The 23,199-nt window shown below is 38.6% G+C and overlaps 2 protein-coding genes across 23 annotated transcripts in view; one reads left to right on the top strand and one right to left on the bottom strand.

Moving 5' to 3' along the window:
* LOC127875987 (TBC1 domain family member 1-like) overlaps positions 1-23,199 on the top strand; it is a 277,043-nt gene that overhangs the window by 229,720 nt on the left and 24,124 nt on the right. For 8 of the 21 annotated variants that reach the window (XM_052420795.1, XM_052420794.1, XM_052420781.1 and 5 more), the window contains 5 exons: positions 872-1,000; positions 1,619-1,816; positions 2,922-3,148; positions 14,650-14,828; positions 15,343-15,465. The exons of 9 other annotated variants lie outside the window; for them this stretch is intronic. In XM_052420795.1, coding sequence (XP_052276755.1) covers positions 872-1,000; positions 1,619-1,816; positions 2,922-3,148; positions 14,650-14,828; positions 15,343-15,465 — 856 coding nt within the window. The remainder of the gene's footprint in view (positions 1-871; positions 1,001-1,618; positions 1,817-2,921; positions 3,149-14,649; positions 14,829-15,342; positions 15,466-23,199) is intronic. 4 more of the 21 variants (XM_052420782.1, XM_052420783.1, XM_052420784.1 and 1 more) reach the window with 4 other exon arrangements.
* LOC127875989 (WD repeat-containing protein 17-like) overlaps positions 1-23,199 on the bottom strand; it is a 245,600-nt gene that overhangs the window by 112,772 nt on the left and 109,629 nt on the right. The window lies entirely within an intron of this gene.

Genomic DNA, 23,199 nt, shown 5'->3' on the forward strand with positions numbered 1-23,199 from the left:
TTTTATGACGATAAATATGTTTATGAATTTTTTAAACACAACTTTATATGCATACGCCATTTTTCAGAAGTGTAAAGAGAACAGTGCATTATGGGGCAGAGCTCTCATTGGACGAGCGAATTTAAATTGAGATTGAATGGAATACGATACATGTACAAAGAAATGTTTTATTGTGTCATGCAAAAAAACGTGCTTCCCGGGGACTTTCTGATACCGGGCAAAAATGAATGTGAATCTCTGACTTAATACTAGAATGATAATGAAATGACAGAAAAACTTGTTTTATGCCATGCGCAGTATATTTCAAAGCCGATCCTTTAAGACAGTCAAACTGCAATCAAATCAAAGTAAGAATGTTTTTATTGATTTGAATAACTTTAATTGTATAATTTTCCCGCTTGCACTTAACTTATTGAAATTAGCGCACCGAACTGCTCTGATAGGGCTTACATGTAATAAAAACTGACACGCGAGTTTTTCACACCTTTATTGACATTACACAACAGATTAACACCAAGTGGTGTTGTTAATCCTCGAAGCGATTAAAATCGATTCAACCGACTGTTGAATAAAGCAATCAAGATGTGATCGCCTCAATCTTTGAATTGTCTGAAAATACATAATGTTGCATAACATGGATTTGAATCAGAAATGGAAGGTTGGAGTAAAAACGGGATCCAAGACCCACCCACGTTATATTGGATTCAGCGTTATGAGGGAGAGTGTTATATTGGAGTTGCAGTGTATACCTTTAAACAAACAAAATTGTAGTTCCTAATAAGTCTGTGCAAACTGCACGAGGTAATCTGGCATGACATTTTACACACATGCATTAAGCCCAGTTTTCCCATAACACTGCTCTATTGTTTAGAATGAGAACCCCCAGAGCCACGAGGAGTCTGTAGAGTCCCTCATGATCCACATCCGTAAACTGTGCGAGGTCAAACAGCAAAACCACACCCACATCTCCGACTCTGCAAAGGGGCCGCACAAAACTGATGTAAGTACACTCCGTAAAGGGGTCACACAAAACTGATATAAGTACACTCCGTAATGGGGTCTCACAAAACTGATGTAAGTACACTCCGTAAAGGGGCCACACAAAACTTATATAAGTACACTCCATAAAGGGGCGCACAAAAATTATGTAAGTACACTTCGTAAAGGGGCCACACAAAACTGATGTAAGTACGCAAAAGGCTGCAAAAAACTTATGTAAGTACACTGTGCAAAGGGGCCACACAAAACTGAGTAAGTATGTATTGGGGCATACAGTCCAGCATACAATCAATACAGCCTGTGAGTAAATTCCAGTATGTTCATTTTTTGTGCTGTATGCGGCTCATCAGTATGTTAGGGTTGGATATGAGGGCTTTATATCGTAAATCTAGTTAAAAAGATCTGAAATTTAATTTGATTTTTAAGGGACTACGGGTATATGCAACCAGTCTAAATGCAGAACAGCCTGCAAGTAACTCGCAGTCTGTTCAGGTTTTATACTGTTTGCTGCTCATCAGTGTCTTTGGGTTGCAAAAGAAGGTCTTTCATTTCATTAGATTTTCAAAGAGATTACATGTGCGTTTAAGTGTGTTTGTGAGTAATAAAGGTTTTATTGCAGTTCTTCCTTGGGGACATGAAGAGTAAGCCCAACAAGTCGGCCTTTGAGTTCATCAGGAACAAAGCCCGGAAGACGTTGACAACGTCCTTTGAATCTTTGCTCACGAATGTTCACCATAAGACAGAGGAGGTCAAGGAAGTATTCCGCCATCGCAGTGGGACCAATGAGAATGAGGGGGGATCATTTAGTCGGTCATTGGTAGGTGATGTGGTTGGTTTACCTTGCATAGAATCTTTTAAAATGTAAATTTTGTCTGCATGCTTTAATAATGTTTCTGTAAAGGATGTTACATTGATATCTGGGCAGACTTAAATTCATTGTTTTGCAGAAAGTTGTACAGTTACCTGCATGAATGTATTACTTTAACCATGAAATCATTCATTCAATGCTCAGCGTTAACTGATCTTTTGCATTTAGACCCGCCATAGGTGGAGGGATATTGTTTTGGCATTGTCCGTCCATCTTTCCGTCCGTCCGGCACTTTTGTGTCCGGAGCCATATCTTGGAAGTGCTTTGGTGGATTTCAATGAAACTTGGTATGAGTATATATATATGGATAAGAGGATGATGCATGCCTAATGGCATTGTACCCCATCTGTTAATAGCAGAGTTATGGCCCTTTGTATCTTGGAAAAATGCTTTTTGTGTCCTGAGCCATATCTTGGAAGTGCTTTGGCGGATTTCATTGAAACTTGGTACGAGTATATATATGGATAAGAGGATGATGCACGCCAAATGGCATTGTACACCATTAGATAATAAAGGAGTTATGGCCCTTTGTATCTTGAAAAAATGCTTTTTTGAGTGTCAAATATAACACTTTTGTGTCCAGAAGCATATTGGCGGGGGATATCAATTCAACGAATTTGCTTGTTTATGTATGTGTTAAGAGTTGTGTTATTTATACTGGTCTGTGGCGTATAATACTTGTAACAGGAATTTATCTTCTGATATTCTTTCTTGTGTTTCATTATAACTATATAATAAACTGCTCTCTGGTAAAGCAGGGTTAAATGATTGTGTTTTCTTAAATAAGAATGAACAGTCTTCATCAGTTATTCAAGGACGACATTACTGCTCAAAGCGGTTCAAGGACGACATTTCCGCTCAAAGTTGATTTTTCCTATGAAAAGACTCGTTTTAATCTAAAAACACAATTAAAGCAGAATGTGTTGTCTCTGATTAGCCTGTGAAAACTGCACAGGCAAATCTGGGATGACACTTTATGCACATGCATAAGCCCCCATTTTTTCCCGTTGATTGATACTTATTTACACAATACACTGATGCTATACTTCCATAGGATCACACCTCGCCTGATGCCTCCCCTGCCCCGTCGCCAGGCCCTCTCACCAAAGACAAGACCAAGTTTGATTTCTCCAGCCCGCCCCCTTCCCCAGAGCCAGGGCGCCCACGGGCCGCCACAGTCGGTGCAAAGCCTGACCCAGACGTGATAGAACGGGCCAAGTCAAGACAACTACAGGAGCTACAGGATCGGAGGAGGTCCAGCGATAGTCCCATGAAACATATGTGAGTTCAGATAGTCATATGAAACATATGCGAGTTTTGATAGTCCCATGAAACATATGTTAGTTCTGATAGTCCCATGAAACATATGTGAGTTCTGATAGTCCCATGAAACATATGTGAGTTCTGATAGTCCATGACATATATTTGAGTTCTGATAGTCCCATGAAACATATGTGGGTTCTGATAGTTCAATGAAACATATGTGAGTTCTGATAGTCCTATGAAACAAATGTGAGTTCAGATAGTCCATGAAACATATGTGAGTTCAGATAGTCCATGAAACATGTGTGAGTTCTGATAGTCCATGAAACATATGTGAGTTCTGATAGTCCCATGAAAAATATGTGAGTTCCGATAGTCCCATGAATCATATGTGAGTCCCATGAAACATATGTGAGTTTAGATAGTCCCATGAAACATATGTGAGTTCAGATAGTCCCATGAAACATATGTGAGTTTAGATAGTCCCATGAAACATATGTGAGTTTAGATAGTCCCATGAAACATATGTGAGTTTAGCTAGTCCTATGAAACAAATGCGAGTTTTGATAGTCCCATGAAACATATGTTAGTTCTGATAGTTGCACGAAACATATGTGAGTTCTGGTAGTCCTATGAAACATATGTGTGTTCTGATAGTCCCATGAAACATATGTGAGTTTAGATAGTCCCATGAAACATGTGTGAGTTCTTATAGTCCAATGAAACATATGTGAGTTCTCTTAGTTCCATGAAACATATGTGAGTTCTGATAGTCCATGAAATATATTTGAGTTCTGATAGTCCCATGAAACATGTGGGTTTTGATAGTTCTATGAAACATATGTGAGTTCTGATAGTCCTATGAAACATATATGAGTTCAGATAGTCCATGAAACATATGTGAGTTCAGATAGTCCATGAAACATGTGTGAGTTCTGTTAGTCCATGAAACATATGTGAGTTCTGATAGTCCCATAAACCATATGTGAGTTCAGATAGTCCATGAAACATATGTGAGTTCTGATAGTCCCATGAAACATATTTGGGTTCTGATAGTTCTATGAAACATATGTGAGTTCTGATAGTCCTATGAAACATATGTGAGTTCTGATAGTCCCATGAAACATATGTGAGTTCTGATAGTCCCATGAAACATATGTGAGTTCTGATAGTCCATGAAATATATTTGAGTTCTGATAGTCCCATGAAACATATGTGGGTTCTGATAGTCCATGACATATATTTGAGTTCTGATAGTCCCATGAAACATATGTGGGTTCTGATAGTTCTATGAAACATATGTGAGTTCTGATAGTCCTACGAAACATATGTTAGTTCAGATAGTCCATGAAACATGTATGAGTTCTGATAGTCCATGAAACATATGTGAGTTCTGATAGTCCCATGAAAAATATGTTAGTTTCGATAGTCCCATGAAACATATGTGAGTCCCATGAAACATATGTGAGTTTAGATAGTCCCATGAAATATATGTGAGTTCAGATAGTCCCATGAAACATATGTGAGTTTAGATAGTCCCATGAAACATATGTGAGTTAAGATAGTCCCATGAAACATATGCGAGTTTTGATAGTCCCATGAAACATATGTTAGTTCTGATAGTTGCATGAAACATATGTGAGTTCTGGTAGTCCTATGGAACATATGTGAGTTATGATAGTCCCATGAAAAATATGTGAGTTCTGATAGTCCATGAAATATATTTGAGTTCTGATAGTCCCATGAAACATATGTGGGTTCTGATAGTTCTATGAAACATATGTGAGTTCTGATAGTCCTATGAAACATATTTTAATAGCTTAATTACGTTACCTGATATCATATGCTATTTACTCCGAAAGGATTGTAATTCATCTGGAATTTTCTGTCCGAGGAATCCCACACTTTTCATAAACCTGTCAGGTAGGTCAGAACGGTCACATAGTGCCGTGTAGCAGTACAACCAAAACAGGACATTACCCAGAATTCACTCTTATTCCCGCTGCGATATACAAAGGCCGACATTTTTGTTATTGACTTAATTGTTGCTTCTGTTTCGCTGGATTCTTCTGTTTAACAGAATAGAGAAGTTTTTGTATTGCGTTACAGGGTTTTTTTTTACTAAGAAAGTGACGCCGATATTCGGCGTCTTCCCCTACCAGAATTTTTCCCCTTAAAATACAATTTCCCCACCAAAAATATAATTTTTCACCAAAATATAATATTTTCTCTCAAAGAAATGTTTATTTTTCCTTGGGGCATTCGACAATTATCCAATTTGCACCATGTACAACGAATTCGCGCTCTCTCTCTCCAGACGAACACACAACATCTGGGAATCCCAGTTATTCTAAATATAGCTCTTGAATAACGTCATGTAAACTGGACAACTAATCATAATAATCATGTGACTATTTTACTGGATACCGGTTGTGCGCGAGAAGGGTGTTTCGTCAATTAATTACCCGAAACCAGTCGAATTTTCATCCGGGCTATGTGCAAGCCGAGGTATAAACGTGAAAACAGAAAAAAATGTCTCACAATTAGCGTTCTTACACAAACAAAATAAAACATTCGAACTCGGAAGATACTGAACGCATCGAGGCATTTTTTAAGAAAGAATCATCGAAAACCGTTATAACCCAGCAGGATTCCGAGGTAATCAACATCGAACATTGTGAAAGTGAAAGTAGACAACCGGCAGCTGCCGCTCCTTTCCCTTCCAATACTGTAGCAAATCAAGATCGTCAACCCATTCATCATGAAATTGAAATCACAAAATTGACATCGTCCCCCGGCCCCAGTACAAAAATATAGTTGAAAACATTTCCCATTATTAGATCTACACCTGCAACTTTATTAAGGACTTTAACTTTAATACCTGTTATATGTGTTTAAGAACAAAAAGGACAGAGACAAGTCTCTTTTGATAAGTTATAGACATTGAAATGAACAGTTTTTATTTTTTCCCCTAATATATCTCTTTCGCACTCTTTTTTTCCCCTTTCACCCAGCGTCCAGCGTCTTCCCCTTTCTCTAAAAAAAACCCCTGCGTTAAAACATTCTCCGTATATATATCTGTGTATTTCTGTTTTGTTTTGTGTATTTGTTTGTTTGTTCAAGGCAAAATATGCATCAAACACGTGGCTCATGTGGACACATAAGGGCAGCATGGGACAACCATGGTAGCTGCCTGTCATGTGCAGGATGTACCCAGGATAACTGCTGCCCTTTCTGTGAGCAATGGTCTGCAGATACCTGGGCCATCAAGCGTCGACCCTTCAAGAGTCGTGGACACAACAAGAATAGTTCAGATCAAAGTAGGGAAAGTTCCGTGTGTCTGGACTTCACCACACGATCTTGACCATATGCCACCAGTAGCTGCCAGGCATCGGTCCTTACCCCGTGACGACACCGGACAAAATTTGCCCGGTCCGTTCATCGGGAATGACCAGTTGACCGGTCCAGAGACTTCACCGGTCACCGGTCAACATTGACCGGTCCGGTCACCGGTCATGCTATGACCGGTCAACCGGTCACTAGTCATGCTATGACCAGTCCGGTCAACCGGTCACCGGTCATTGACCGGTCCGGTCACCGGTCATGCTATGACCGGTCCGGTCAACCGGTCATTGACCGGTCCGGTCACCGGTCATGTAATGACCGATCCGGTCACCGGGTACCGGTCTGTGCCACAGACCGTTCCGGTCACCGTAGATGTTGACACTACATTGTCAGTACTCCACAAAGGTAGAGGCAGCTGCGTTTCTACTGTGAGTCACAGACGTAAACGTGTAGTGTCTGATGTTTCAGGCTACTCCTCCACCTCGGGCTTATCGTCGTATGACTCATCGTCTACTTCAAATAGCCCTCATCATTATCGGAGGGGACGTCGTTCACGCTCACCGAGTGTTTCTCGGCGTAGATTGCCTCGTAAAGAGCGATCACGCCAGCGCTCGGGGAGACGTTCGATCAGGAAACATCATTCCCAGCGCCGCCGAACAGTGTCTCGGCATCGCAGGGATAAGGGACATAGACCTTCCTCTATTAGGCGCTCTCGGACTCCTAGGTCCCCTAGTTGATCCTTCTCTGAGGAATCTATTGACACCCTTCCACGTGTGTCGGCCTCTATTTTGGCCTCAACACACACTTCAGCCGTTCCTACAACAACTGAGCATAAATTGTATTCAAACACTAGTTTGCATACATATCAGGCTCAAGGTACAGGGGTTAATCTAACCACTTCGGCTGCGTTTTCAGCCCCACGGGTCTCTTCCACATTGCATAGAAGTATACCCCGGGCTGCCGCTACACCATCAAATCCCAATACTTTGTGGATCCAACAGTCGCCGGGAATCTTTGTCCCTTTTTCGACTGATCCTTTACCAGCGACCTCTGGTATTCAAAGTGAGTCTGCTGACTTGATCTCTGAGAGACCTAACTCACCAGCTATATCTTTGATGGTGCCGGAAAACGATTCTCTCATGATAGAAGCGAATGAATCTATTATTCCTACTTCTATATCCACCGGTTTCAATCAATCCAATGCTCCCGCAGACGGTTCGATTGAGAGGGGTTCCGAGTCTAATGAGGCCGAACTTTATTATTTGGCCTCCATCAATCAGGTAAACGAACTAATGTTCAATACCTTAGATGAGGACTTCTGCCCCTGCCCTTCCTTGTCTCTCACAGGATCTGCGGTTACCGTTACAGAACAGTTAGCACGCAGACGAGAGCCCGGCAGGATAAGTAAGGCTACTTCCCGAGTGGATCTACGCCTTCCTATTGGCTCTTCCACAATGGCTGTTTTCCAGTCACTTGAACCAGCCAATAAGCCTTCGCCATCTCCATGGAAAGCCGCTAAGGAGCTGACGGAGCCTAAACAGATGGACGGCGGGAAAAGTTATAAGGCCCCGGTACCCGACCCTGCTACCGGTTTGGACCTTTCCAAACTTCCGGTTCCTGATGCTGACATTAGTAAGCTGTCACTTACAATGCCTTCATCATCTACCCATACAGCAGTCCCTCTTTCCCTGTTGGAAAATTGGGAGCTGAGAGAACGCCGTTCCATAGGTCTGGCTAACCAGCTAGATCTCATGGCAGCCACAGCCGTAGACTTGGTTTGGGAGCTCTCTGATTCAATCCCAGAGGAGCTCCGGGCCTTGTTGATACATCTTTCACGTACTACGCAGTGTTTATCTCACAATGCTGCGTCGTCTTTGTCTGAGATGTTAAGGCTTCGGAGAGACCTCATCCTCTCTTCCTTGCCCAATAATTTCCTTTTGGAAACAGGCGTAAACTCCCTTCGAACTGCTCCACTAACAGCAGAGTCTCTTTTCGGAGGGAGGATACAGTCGGCACTTACTGCTGATAGTGAAGATCAGATACATGCCTACTTAGCTAGGAGCAACTCTGGCCAGCGCCCTGTGGTTTTTAAGCGCCCTGCTTCTAAGCCCCCAGGAGCCCCACCGGCCAAGAACGCTAAAAGGGACAGTTTCCCTACTAAGCGTCCGTCTGCTCCACGTCAGCCCACTAATAGGCCTCCTTTTCAGAACAGAACAACTTCCTATCGGAAGCCTTCTGTAAACCAAAATTGGAGTAAGGGCAAACCCAATGCGGACAAGAAGTCATTTAATCCTTCTTCCGGCAAGGGTGGCCCTCCTAAAGGTCAGCCCTAGGTCATACCCCTAGGTCATACAACCTCTGATGCCGGAGGTACCAGTCGGGCCAGACTTATGCACTTCGCAAATCGATGGCTCTAAATAACTTCGGACGCGTGGGTTCATTCTCTTGTCACATATGGCCTCACTTTTCAATTCGAAAAAAGGCCCCCACTCTCTCGCCTCCCAATAGATCTGGTATCTCCGCATCCACAACTTCCAGACTCCATTCTCTGACTCCTGGAAAAACAGGCGGTAGAAAGGGTTCACGACCCTTGTTCTCCAGGTTTTTACAGTCGCCTTTTCCTTGTTCAAAAGAAAAGCGGCTCCTGGAGACCAGTCATAGACTTAAAAGTGTTCAACACGTTTCTAGTCAAACCTTCTTTCAAGATGGAGACTCCTGCCTTCATTTGGCGCTCCATCAAACCCATGCACTGGGGGGTTTCCTTGGACCTGGAAGATGCATACTTCCATGTTCCTATCCATCCCAACTACCGGAAGTACCTGCGCTTCTCCTTTCGAGGCCAGGTCTACCAGTTTTGGGCGATGCCCTTTGGATTGGCCACAGCTCCACGAGTTTTCACCAAACTCATGGCCGCAGTGAGTGCACACCTCCGATTACATGGGGTTCAACTGCTTCTGTATTTCGACGATTGGCTCTTACACCAGCTCGATCGTCGACTGCTTCTGCTACACCTAGAGTTCTCTTGGAAGGAGCTCCTCTCTTTAGGACTCCTTCTCAATGTAGCCAAGTCAGACCTCATTCCCTCTCAGGATTTCATATTCGTGGGAATGAATTTTCTGACCCACATCAATCGGGTCAGGGTCTCACCGCAACGTGTATCAGACCTCCTTTTGAAGGTCAGATGGGTGCTGTCCCAATCTCATATCACAGCTCAAGATTTCCTCTCACTAAACGGTATCCTGAGCTCTGTAGCAGACTTCGTGCAGTTGGGACGTCTCTTCCTACGTCCTCTTCAGCACTATCTCTCAGCTCGCTGGAAATGGTCTCCAGACAATCTGCTAACACAGATTCCCATCCTTCCGTCCTTAGTCCCCCACCTTCTATGGAGGCTAGACGAGGAGACCCTGTTGGCAGGCGTACCGCTTCTTCCCTCGCAACCGTCTTTACATCTCATAACGGATGCGAGCATGGAAGGTTGGGGCGCTCATCTGGAACCCCTCAGCCTGATATTATCAGGATTGTGGTCTCCTCAGGAGTCTCTCCTGCACATAAACAATCTCAAAATGCGAGCAGTCTTTCTAACTGTTTCTCAATTCCAATCACATCTTCGGGACTCCTGTGTGATGGTATCGACAGACAACACATCAGTCGTGGCTTACATCCAGAAACAGGGCGGTACACATTCTCACTCCCTGTATCTGGAAACAATGAAATTACTTGTTCTTTGCAAGAGCCTAAACGTCTCTCTCTTGTCCAAACACATACCAGGTCGTCTCAACGCCCTGGTGGACGGTTTGTCTCGCAAACACCAGTTACTTCCATCGGAGTGGACACTTCATCAGGAAGTGGCCAATCAGATATTCATCACATTCAGTTATCCACTGGTCGACCTGTTTGCGACCAGAGACAGCCACTGACTTCCTCTGTATGTGAGTCCAGTGTACGAACCAGCAGCGTGGGGGGTAGACGTGCTTTCGTTCGATTGGGATCAACTGGACGCTTACGCTTATCCCCCACCCATTCTAATTCCCCAAATCTTAGGGAAAATCAGTGTGAGCTCTTGCCGGATCCTCCTGATAGCCCCTTGGTGGCCCAGGAGATCCTGGTTCAACGACCTTCTCGGTCTCCTGTGCCAATTTCCCAGGGAACTCCTGCACATTCTAATATTATTGGAATAAGAGTGGATTCTGGGTAATGTCCCGTTTTGGTTGTACGGCTACACAGCACTGTGACCGTTCTGACCTATCTGACGGGTTTATGAAAAGTGTGGGATTCCTCGGACAGAAAATTCCGGATGAATTACGATCCTTTCGGAGTAAATAGCATATGATATCAGGTAAGTAATTACTAATTAAAATGAATTTTACTAGAAAAATTTGTGTTAGTTCAGATAGTCCATGAAACATATGTGAGTTCAGATAGTCCATAAAACTTGTGTGAATTCTATTAGTCCATGAAACATATCTGAGTTCTGATAGTCCCATGAATCATATGTGAGTTCAGATAGTCCATGAGACATATGTGAGTTCTGATAGTCCAATGAAACATATGTGGGTTCTGATAGTTCTATGAAACATATGTGATTTCTGATAGTCCTATGAAACATATGTGAGTTCAGATAGTCCATGAAACATATGTGAGTTCAGATAGTCCATGAAACATGTGTGAGTTCTGATAGTCCCATGAAACATATGTGAGTTCATATAGTCCATGAAACATATGTGAGTTCAGATAGTCCCATGAAACATATGTGAGTTCAGATATTCCATGAAACATATGTTAGTTCTGATAGTCCCATGAAACATATGTGAGTTCAGATATCCCATGAAACATATGTGAGTTGAGATAATCCCCATGAAACATATGTGAGTTCTTATAGTCCAATGAAACATATGTGAGTTCTTATAGTCCAATGAAACATATGTGAGTTCTGATAGTCCCATGAAACCCATGTGGGTTCTGATAGTCCCATGAAACATATGTGAGTTCAGATAGTCCCATGAAACATATGTGAGTTTGATAGTCCCATGAAACATGTGAGTTCAGATAGTCCCATGAAACATATGTGAGTTCAGCTAGTCCCATGAAAAATATGTGAGTTTTGATAGTCCCATGAAACATATGTGAGTCCCATGAAACATATGTGAGTTTAGATAGTCCCATGAAACATATGTGAGTTCAGATAGTCCCATGAAACATGTGTGAGTTTAGATAGTCCCATAAAACATATGTGAGTTTAGATAGTCCCATGAAACATATGTGAGTTTAGATAGTGTCATGAAACATATGCGAGTTTTGTTAGTCCCATGAAACATATGTTAGTTCTGATAGTTGCATGAAACATATGTGAGTTCTGATAGTCCCATGAAACATATGTGAGTTCTGATAGTCCATGAAATATATTTGAGTTCTGATAGTCCCATGAAACATATGTGGGTTCTGATAGTTGCATAAAACATATGTGAGTTCTGGTAGTCCTTTGAAACATATGTGAATTCAGATAGTCCATGAAACATATGTGAGTTCAGATAGTCCATGAAAAATATGTGAGTTCTGATAGTCCCATGAAACATATGTGAGTTCTGATAGTCCCATGAAACATATGTGGGTTCTGATAGTTCTATGAAACATATGTGAGTTCTGATAGTCCTATGAAACAGATGTGAGTTCAGATAGTCCTATGAAACATAATTATGTGAGTTCAGATAGTCCATGATAAATATGTTAGTTCTGTTAGTCCCATGATACATATGTGAGTTCTGATAGTTCCATGAAACATGTGAGTTCAGATAGCCCTATGAAACATATATGAGTTCTGATAGTCCTATGAAACATATGCGAGTTGCGATAGTCCGTGAAACATATGGAAGTTCTGATAGTCCCATGAAACATATTTGAGTTCTGATAGTTGCATGAAACATATTTGAATTCTGATAGCCCTATGAAACATATGTGAGTTCTGATAGTCCCTTGAAACATATGTGAGTTCTGATAGTCCTATGAAACATATGTGAGTTCTGTTGGGTACAATACCATAAACATATTTGAGTTCTAATAGCCCTATGAAACAAATGTGACTTCTGCTGGGAGTATAGTCCCATAAACATACATGACTACTGCTGGGTATAGTCCCATAAACATCTGTGAGGTCTGCTGAGTATAGTCCCATGAAAGATATATGACTTCTGCTGGGTATAGTCCCATGAAAGATATATGACTTCTGTTGGGTATAGTCCCATGAAACTTATATAACTTCTGCTGGGTATAGTCCCATGAAAGATATATGACTTCTGTTGGGTATAGTCCCATGAAACTTATATGACTTCTGCTGGGTATAGTCTGGTGAAAGATATATAACTTCTGCTGTGTATAGTCCCAGTAAACATAATATGACTTCTTCTGGGTATAGTCCCAGTAAACATAATATGACTTCTTCTGTGTATAGTCCCAGTAAACATAATATGACTTCTACTGTGTATAGTCCCACCCATATATGACTTCTTCTGGGTATAGTCCCAGTAAACATAATATGACTTCTTCTGTGTATAGTCCCAGTAAACATAATATGACTTCTTCTGTGTATAGTCCCAGTAAACATAATATGACTTCTGCTGGGTATAGTCCCAGTAAACATAATATGACTTCTTCTGTGTATAGTCCCAGTAAACATAATATGACTTCTTCTGTGTATAGTCCCAGTAAACATAATATGACTTCTACTGTGTATAGTCCCACCCATATATGACTTCTTCTGGGTATAGTCCCAGTAAACATAATATGACTTCTGCTGGGTATAGTCCCAGTAAACATAATATGATTTCTTCTGTGTATAGTCCCAGTAAACATAATATGACTTCTTCTGTGTATAGTCCCACCCATATATGACTTCTTCTGTGTATAGTCCCAGTAAACATAATATGACTTCTGCTGGGTATAGTCCCAGTAAACATAAGATGACTTCTTCTGTGTATAGTCCCAGTAAACATAATATGACTTCTTCTGTGTATAGTCCCACCCATATATGACTTCTTCTGGGTATAGTCCCAGTAAACATAATATGACTTCTTCTGTGTATAGTCCCAGTTAACATAATATGACTTCTTCTGTGTATAGTCCCAGTAAACATAATATGACTTCTGCTGGGTATAGTCCCAGTAAACATAATATGACTTCTGCTGGGTATAGTCCCAGTAAACATAATATGACTTCTGCTGGGTATAGTCCCATTAAACATATATGACTTCTGCTGATTATAGTCCCATAACCATATGGGACTTCTGCTGAGTTCATACATTTGCTGCAAAAGTTGCAGGACCTTTACTGCTATGGTAAAAAAATGTATCTAATTGACAACCTGTCAATAAATCATTTGAAGACTGTTATGCAAACAGTGCACATAGGTGTGGAAGAAAGGATCTTACTACAAGTTGTCGATTAGACAGTGGGCTTCCAAAAACAAATTTTACAATAAACACAAAGCCAAAACAATAAATGCAGTTACCAATTAGTTACAGTCATTAACAATCTGTAGTTAATTAAGCATTGCTAAGCACCAATGAAATGAGATTCAATCACAAGCCAAAATGAAAAAAGATAGCATTGAATACACTGCAGTATTTTTATGCAGCTAAATTTTACACATCAAATGTTAATTAAGCTCTGCTGGGAATTACTTAGAAGCCTCTTTTTTTTGGGGGGGGGGGGGGGGCAGATCAGATGAAAATTTACTTGATATTAAAGATACAAAAGTCATATCCTGCTAAAGGTAATATTTTTTATCATAAGCAAACTCTTAATTCTTTATTTGTGCACAATAAACACTTTGTTTTGTTGTGTTTGTGTATTTATACATCCTAGAAACCTTTACCCGGGACTTGGATTCAGTTGTATTGAATAACAGCAAGCAATACTATTATTTGTTTGTTATATGGTTGGATGCATCCACAAAATTTACGAAAAATTGTGTCCCACGATGAATAGATGAATACTAAATACATTTAGTTGTCCAGTTTGTTAAAACAAGATATAATTCAAAAATTAAATAAGAGAACATTGTTTGAATGACTTAGCAAAGCCAAAATCTGCAATTTCACTTAATGAGATGCATTAAGCCACGTTTTTCCAGAACAAGGCTCATTATAATCAACAGTTACAGCATGTTGGTCCACCTTTAGGTTCATCCTAGCCAACTGCAGTTCGCCCAGCAAGCGCTCCTCCCTGTCGGGCGAGGATGACCTCGGGGGCTCTGACCCCCAGCACGGCCCCAGCTCCAACAAGAGGGTGTCCTGGAGACAGGCCATCTTCAACAGGGTCGTCACACCTTCCAAACATCCCAGCACGCCCACATTGGAAGGTACAGGAAGGCATGTTCACTGGGCTTAAAGGGACTTAATCACAGTGTGGCAAAATGACATTTTAAAACAATAAGTTTTGAATCTGGAAAAAAATAATTTTAAAATTAAAGTGTTATAATGCGAATGAGAATTAGGGTCAATGTACATTCGCAAGTCTCGCTTTTTCCAATGCCATATCCTACTTGTCTGATTTCACATGTTATCAAAAGTCACCAACCATAAATTCTCTATTTGTGTCATGTTCTGAGAAAACTGGGAATAATGTATGTGCTTAAAGTGTCTTCCCAGATTAGCCTGTGCAGTCCACACAGGCTAATCAGGGACAACACTTTCCGCTTAAACTGGATTTTTTTGTAAAAAGTGACTTCTTTTAAACGAAAAAAAACATTAAAGCGGAAAGTGTTGTCCCTGATTAGCCTGTGCGGATTGCACAGGCTAATTTGGGACGACACTTTATGCACATGTATTTTGCCCAATTTTCACATAAGACACATTTATTAATTGATTATGCAGAGGCAGAGGAGGGAGAGGAGAGGGCCAAGAAAACGAAGGAAGAGTTGCGGGCCTTGTGGAGAAAAGCGATACTGGAGACCCTTCTGTTGATCCGTATGGAGCGTGAGAATATAGACTTACAAGGTGGGAAGATTTTGTGTGGTTGGTTTTAGGTACAGTGTTTTTTCACCATTTGGTGGCTGGTTTCCTTTAGGCGAAATAACGTTGTTATGACTACAATTTAGAAATTAGTGTTATGGTTTTTAGCTAACAAATACTTTAAAGTTATAAAAGTGTTTAAATATTATATTTACTTAGGTTTAAGTAATAAAGCATGATGGGCGATAATGTAAATTTTGAGATTAATTTAAAAAAATGAAATGGAAACCTTCAATTTTAACGACCCATTTGGGAAATTATACTTTTTCATTACTAATATTTTCTTATAACAGCCCATTATTTAAATAAAAAACTCTGCAGATATCAATTATGTCAAACTTTAAGGTACTTCATATTGGCAGATTTTGTATGTGATATGAAAGGGGATATTGGCAACACATTAATTACATTTAATTGCAGTGTAACAAATAGGGCAAGATGGGTGGCTTTAAAGGGTCTGTTCTTTAAAATATATATTTACAGCATCAATCATTGAGGTAACACACAAGGATTGTTGAGGATGGGTTTAAAGGAAGTGTTCTGTCCAAAATATGAATAACCTTGACCTTAAAGGTAACATATAAGGAAAGATTATGTGCGCCTTTAAAGGATTGTTCCCTCCAGAATGTAATTAATGATTAAAAACAAAAAACATAGGGCAACATTTGCTGTGATTTTAAATTGTCATTTTAGTTGCAAGTAACATTGAAACTAGCTCTGTGGACTTCAATCAAGTTGAAGCTTGCGAACCTTATATACATAAATACATTAATTTTCTGTGACAATGAATAATAGTTTATGTATTGCAAACAAGTGTAAATGAGATGAAGAGTTGTTTTTTGTTTCCATTCATATTTATTTTTATTCACAAGAAATCTAAATGAATAATAATGAAAAGAAAATAACTAAAAATATATTTGATGGAGGTAAGTTATTTAATATACCTTCAACTAAATGCATTTATTTCAATGTTTGGTAAGTCTTTTTATCATAAAAAGTGTGTTTTGTTTGCAGCAACCATTAGTTCATGTAAGTTCTCAGCAATTGTGTAAATCTTTCTATTGATTTGATAGTGTTTTCAGAGCTTTTTAATTCTAGATCTTACCTAAAAGATGCACATTTTGAGGTTTGTTTGGTGCAATATCATTTACTGCACTTTTCACAATAAAAACTACAAAATAATTGCATATTTTGCTGCATTAACTGTTGTTTTTTTAAACATGTGGTGTAAGTTGGCATATAGATTCAGATTGAGAGTTAACAGTAGAAGGGACTTTATTTTTTTAAGTAGCTCAATTACATGTTTGTATTTTCCTTTGTTTTAAAACTTTGATCAGTTTTTTGTTGTTGCTGCAAATGCTAAATTAGACTATTCTCAAACTTGACTTGATGACAATTGTCGCAAAAACTCTTTAAAATAAGTCAGTATTTGTTCAAATCTAGTCCCCTTTTTTTCAAAATGAAGCATATATTGTGAGGTGAATTTTAAGGTTATTATAGGTTGGAAATCAAATATGTTTTGAGCAGGAAAATGGAGCCCTTACACACTAAATCACTTCAAACAAATCTCATTCTTTTGTTTTCTGTGAATCAATTACACAATAGCATAAATTAGCCACTCGCATGTGTTATAGTATTTTTTGTTAAACTCCAAAATGGAATTATTTCTTGTAAATGAGACCTATATGTATATGAGAGTATGTTGCTATTGGAAGGTGTATGGTATGTGATCAGTATGTACATCATACAGCAGTAACAGCTGTGGAATGGGATTATTATCTAGATTAGGCCAAAAACAAGTGATTTGTTTCCACAAACACTGAAAAAAAGGTATGTAGGTAGGTCAGTTTCATTTTGTTTCTCGTTAACTTTTTTCACACCACCCAATTTACTAAAAATATGCAATGACATGTTGAAATTTTCAAAATGTCTTTTAATATTCTATCTTTAGTAATTTTAGTAAATTTAAGTTTAATTTGCCAAATATAACTAAATGAAGCAATCAAAATTGCAGACTTTAGAGTAATTGAAGTAAATCTATCAAAATTGATCCAAAAACCTGTTAAGTCCCCAAAAAGTTAAGGGTAGGCACACAAAAATAAGCTCAGCCTAGTGGAAACAAACAACTTGTTTGTGCCTTGTTAGTTGAAAATGAATTTACATATCATGGTATGAGTTTTAAACTTGTGAACCTGCGTAACATTTGTGTATCAAGGACAATACTTTTATCTGCGATCTTTGATATGGCAGTCAGCTTTGCTACTATAAATGTCTAAAACATCAGGAACGCTACTATGGATTATCAGAGTATTTGAAATGTTATTAACCTTTATTTTATGCTTTCCGGTGGTTTATAGGGAAATATCAGTGAATTAAAACTGATAATTTCACTGTTCAAAAAATGAAAATTATCAGTGAAAATCATCGATAATTTTCACTGTTTACTGTGAAATGACGTCATTTCTTTGACGAAATGACGTCATTATCCCACCGAAATTCTTTAGTTAAACTCTTTAACAATGTATATAAACTGTTAAAAAAGGCATAAAATAAAAAGAAAATTTGTTGGATTCGATGGAATATCGATTTTAATGCACTCGTGATCATAAAAAACATATATTTTCACTCGTGGCTGCGCCACTCGTGAAAATATTATTTTCTATGATCACTCGTGAATTAAAATCGATAATCCACCGAATCCAACAAATATCCTCTATTTTTCTTAGATTTGTTCAATGACCTATGCTTTGAACGCCAAGACCCAGTTTCAAACTCAGCGTACATATTAAAAAGATAAAGGTTCTGAATAATTACATCAAGATTTGATGAAAATTTTAGCGTCTAGAGTGGTCAGGAACAAAAAGTTTACATGCAAGCGAGTACTGAGTTGACTAAATATGTTTTTGTCTAATTCAGTGGTAAATGAAAGCACATTATTGTAGTTCAAGAGTGGAACGAGTTAACTCAAAGCCTTGGACAAACAATCTTAGACAAACTCAAAGAGGGAGTGTTGTATTTGTGTACTGATGAATTTAATTTTTAATATGATATGCATTCAGTTTTACTGTGTTTTCACCGCAATCTTGGAAAACTGGGCGTGCATACACATAAAGTGTTGTGCCACACTTTGTATTATGCACTTTCATAAAATAGCAAACGTTTGCGTTTTTGAAATTCTCTGGACTTATTTATCATCAGATTGGACATATTTTGCTCTGTAAATAGAAGTGGTGATTATACTGGATTTTTGGATATTGGAAAATGTATGCATCCAGTGATGAACTCGGTAGGGTTTATATCATTAGCCATGTATTTGGTGAAGAAACTTTGCTTGAGTTTTGAGAAAGAAAACTAAACAATAGCATTTCATTTTTTAGTGAATTAACTGAATCAAGACAAGTTTAAACGACATTAACTTTTGAATGACATGTGCACTTTAAATTGTTCCCTTTTAAAATAGATAAAAACAGTTGGCAACTTATAGGTCCAACATCCAAATGCAGAAATAAAAGAGGGACTGCTTGGTCTTATGACTATCACATAATTCCAGCTATAAAAGACAGGACTTCTGAATTAACAATCTATTGAAAGGATAGAAATAATGAAGGCCCAGGCATCTAGTTTCTAGCAGTATATCAAATGCAATAAAGGCAATAATATTCATTTATCATTTAAGTTAGTCTTCCTAAATTTCCTTTAAAATACTAGTCCCTCACCCAGTGCTCCAAAAAGCAACTTCACAGACTGAATACAAGGCCCGAGGCCCATTCCCGTAGTGTGGTAAAAAAACTTGGATAGTCCTCATTTAAATGTGTTCAAATCATTTTACTGGGGTCTACATTGGCCCCACCCTGTTTTTAGCTCACCTGAGCACAATGTGCTCAAAGTGAGCTTTTGTGATCGCCTTTTGTCCGTCGTCTGTTGTGCGGCGTCAACATTTGCCTTGTTAACTCTCTAGAGGCCACATTTATTGTCCAATCTTCATGAAATTTTGTCAGAAGATTGGTCTCAATGATATCTTGGATGAGTTCAAAAATGGTTACGTTTGCTTGAAAAAAATGGCTGCCAAAGGGCGGGTCATTTTTCCTAAACTGGCTCTATATGGCTTTAGTAAAATCTTGTTAACACTCTAGAGGCCACATTTATTGTCTGATCTTCATGAAACTTGGTCAGAAGATTCATCCCAATAATATCTTGGACGAGGTCGAACATGATGCGGGTTGGTTGAAAAACATGGCCGCCAGGGGGCAGGACATTTTTATGTCCCCCACTATAGTAGTGGGGGACATATTGTTTTTGCCCTGTCTGTTGGTCTGTTGGTCTGTTTAAGCCAACTTTAACATTTTGCAATAACTTTTGCTATATTGAAGATAGCAACTTCATATTTGGCATGCATGTGTATCTCATGAAGCTGCACATTTTGAGTGGTGAAAGGTCAAGGTCATCCTTCAAGGTCAGAGGTCAAATATATGTGGCCAAAATCGCTCATTTTATTAATACTTTTGCAATATTGAAGATAGCAATTTGATATGTGGCATGCATGTGTATCTCATGGAGCTGCACATTTTGAGTGGTGAAAGGTCAAGGTCATCCTTCAAGGTCAGAGGTCAAATATATGTGGCCCAAATCGCTTATTTTATGAATACTTTTGCAATATTGAAGATAGCAACTTGATATTTGGCATGCATGCGTATCTCATGGAGCTGCACATTTTGAGTGGTGAAAGGTCAAGGTCATCCTTCACAAGGTCAAGGTCATCCTTCAAGGTCAAACATCATATAGGGGGACATTGTGTTTCACAAACACATCTTGTTCCTTATATGGCTATAGTAAAACCTTTTTAACACTCTAAAGGCCACATTTATTTTCCAATCTCATGAAACTTGCTCAGAAGATTTGTCCCGATGATATCTTGGATGAGTTCAAAAATGGTAACCTTTGATTAAAAAACATGGCTGCCAATGGGCGGGCCACCATTTTTCCTTATATGGCTATAGTAAAATCTTGTTAACACTCTAGAGGCTACATTTATTGTCCAATCTTCATGAAACTTGGTCAGAAGATTCATCCCAATAATATCTTGGACGAGTTTGAAAATGATGCCGGTTGGTTGAAAAACATGGCCACCAGGGGGCAGGGAAGTTTTCCTTATATGGCGATATATGGCTATTATAGTAAAATCTTGTTAACACTCTAGAGGCCACATTTATTGTCCAATCTTCAAGAAACTTGGTCAGAAGATTTATCCCAATAATATCTTGGACGAGTTCGAAAATGATGTCGGTTGGTTGAAAAACATGGCCGCCAGGGGACGGGGCATTTTTCCTTATATGGCTATAGTAAACCTTGTTAACACTCTAGAGGCCACATTTATTTCCCGATCTTCATGAAACTTGGTCAGAAGATTTGTCCAAATTATATCTTGTCATCTCAGGTGAGAAACTTTGGGCCTTTCAGGCCCTCTTGTTAGCTTACCTGATCACAATGTGCTAAATGGGGAGCTTTTGTGATCATCTTTTGTCCGTTGTGTGTTGTGAGTCATCAACATATGACTTGTTAACATTCTAGAGTACCTTATTTATTGAAAGATCTTCGTTATGAAACTCATTCAAATTTGTCCCAATGATATCTTGGACAAGAATGAAAATGGTTCCGGTTGGTTGAAAAACACTTCCTCCAGGGGGCAGGGAAGTTTTTCTTATATGGCTAAACTAAAAACTTGTTAACACTCTAGAGACCACATTTATTGTTAGATCCTCATAAACTTGGTCAGAAGATTCGTCCCAATGATATTTAAGACAAGTTTGAAAATGGTTCAAGTTGGTTTAAAAACATAAATGAAACTTGGTAAGATCATTTGATTTAATGATATCTTGGATGTGTTTGAAAATGGTTAAATAATATATCCGGAGAGGGGGTGGGTGATATTTCCTTGTTAACACTATAAACTAAAATCATATTTAGAGTCCCATCTTCATGAAACTAATTGGTAACAAAGTTTGTTCTTATGACATTTCAATTGAGTCAGTAAATGGTTCTGATTAGTTGAAAAACATGGCCATCAGGGAGCAGGGAAATTTATCCTTTTATGTCTAGAGTTAAACCTTGTTAACACTCTAGAAGTCACATTTATGGTCAAATCTTCATGAAACTTGGTCAAAACATTTGTTGATAGGATGCCTCGGCTGAGTTTGGAAAAAATGGTTCCGGTCTGTTGAAAAATATGGCTGCCAGCACATGGGGGCTATATTGTAACCTTGTTAAAACTCTCGTTAAAATTACCAATATGCTCTATGAATCAAGTGTATGCATATTATGACATTCATTATCTTCATGCATAAATATTAATTCTGCTGATAAGATATAGAGTACAATTTTGAAAACAAATTTTTTATGAATTTTTCCGTTGTAAAGAAGAATGATTATGATGATTGGTTAATTATTAACATAAAAAAACACGTTATATGCTATCTGAATATTCTTTATCAAATATTCTTAAAGTTTTATGTAGTAATATTTATTTGGCAGAAAAAAATACTAATGGGAGTATAAACAATTGTTAATAGTTTGTATTGTAACTGACTCTTTTCAGCCACCTGCATAACAGCAAAAAACAATACACATTTCTGAGTGAACTTTGTTGTTCTATTTTTAGATCAGCAACTTGATACCTTGTTCTATTATAAGATCAGCAGCTTGATACTCTTTTGACAGTGTTTGTATTTTTCTGGTACATTAGTATGTATTGATGCATTTTGACATGGCCAGTTGATGATTGTGTAACAGGCCCAAGGTGGGAACTGCATCAAAGACCTTTGATGTCTGGCACCACATATAATAGAAGATATCATTTTTGAGGCACACTGTTTATTGATGAGTTGGTGAGGTCAGAATTGTTTTGTGTGATTATCAAAAGGGGTGTGTGTGCAGTTTTCACAAAAGCTGCAAAGAACAGTTCAGTTTTTTACGGTTTCAGGTGAGCGATAGAGGGACTATGGCCCTCTTGTTTGACATGTATCAGAAAACACTTGCAGTTGTATTTACAACAAAACAATTATTGTCATTGTAGCATCTGCATTTTGGCATATTGAAATTACATCTTATTCACATGAATTATAATTATTGCCTTTTTTTTTATTGCTAGCAATCTATTTAACAACATGCTTGTTAAAACACAAACATTGAATGTGGGTCTCCTTGAAAGAGTGACAAATTTGAAGTAATAAAATAGGATTGTTTGTGCTTTAATTGCTAAATCGTCATGATGTTGATTATATTTGATTCCTAGAATATGTTTGTATTTACCGGTATGTGAGCATGGCATGAGACTCAATACAAATTACATAAAATAAAAGTCATATACCTTGAAATTTGTTTAATTTACCTCCATGTTTATTTCCAAAGAAAGTTTTAAAGGGTTTTATATAAAAAAATGCTGACTGCATGAAGTGCCTGAAGTAACCTTTGGTGCATGATTTATACAAGATTTATCCACCAAAAACCATCAACTTAACATGAAAGCTTTACCTGTCCGTTACAAAAGTTAATGAACTAGTGTACATCAAGAAACAGATGGCATTAAAAGTGTGATAAAAGGCAAACACATATTTTATTGTCTTAAATGAGAAAGAGACTATCATCCGCAGCGTATGAGGCAAATGCCGCTATGTCTAAATGTGTCCTTATTACAACAAATATGGTACAGTGGACACCCCCATT

Source organism: Dreissena polymorpha, chromosome 4 (genome assembly GCF_020536995.1).
Source record: "Dreissena polymorpha isolate Duluth1 chromosome 4, UMN_Dpol_1.0, whole genome shotgun sequence".
NCBI classification, from domain to species: Eukaryota; Metazoa; Mollusca; class Bivalvia; order Myida; family Dreissenidae; genus Dreissena; species Dreissena polymorpha.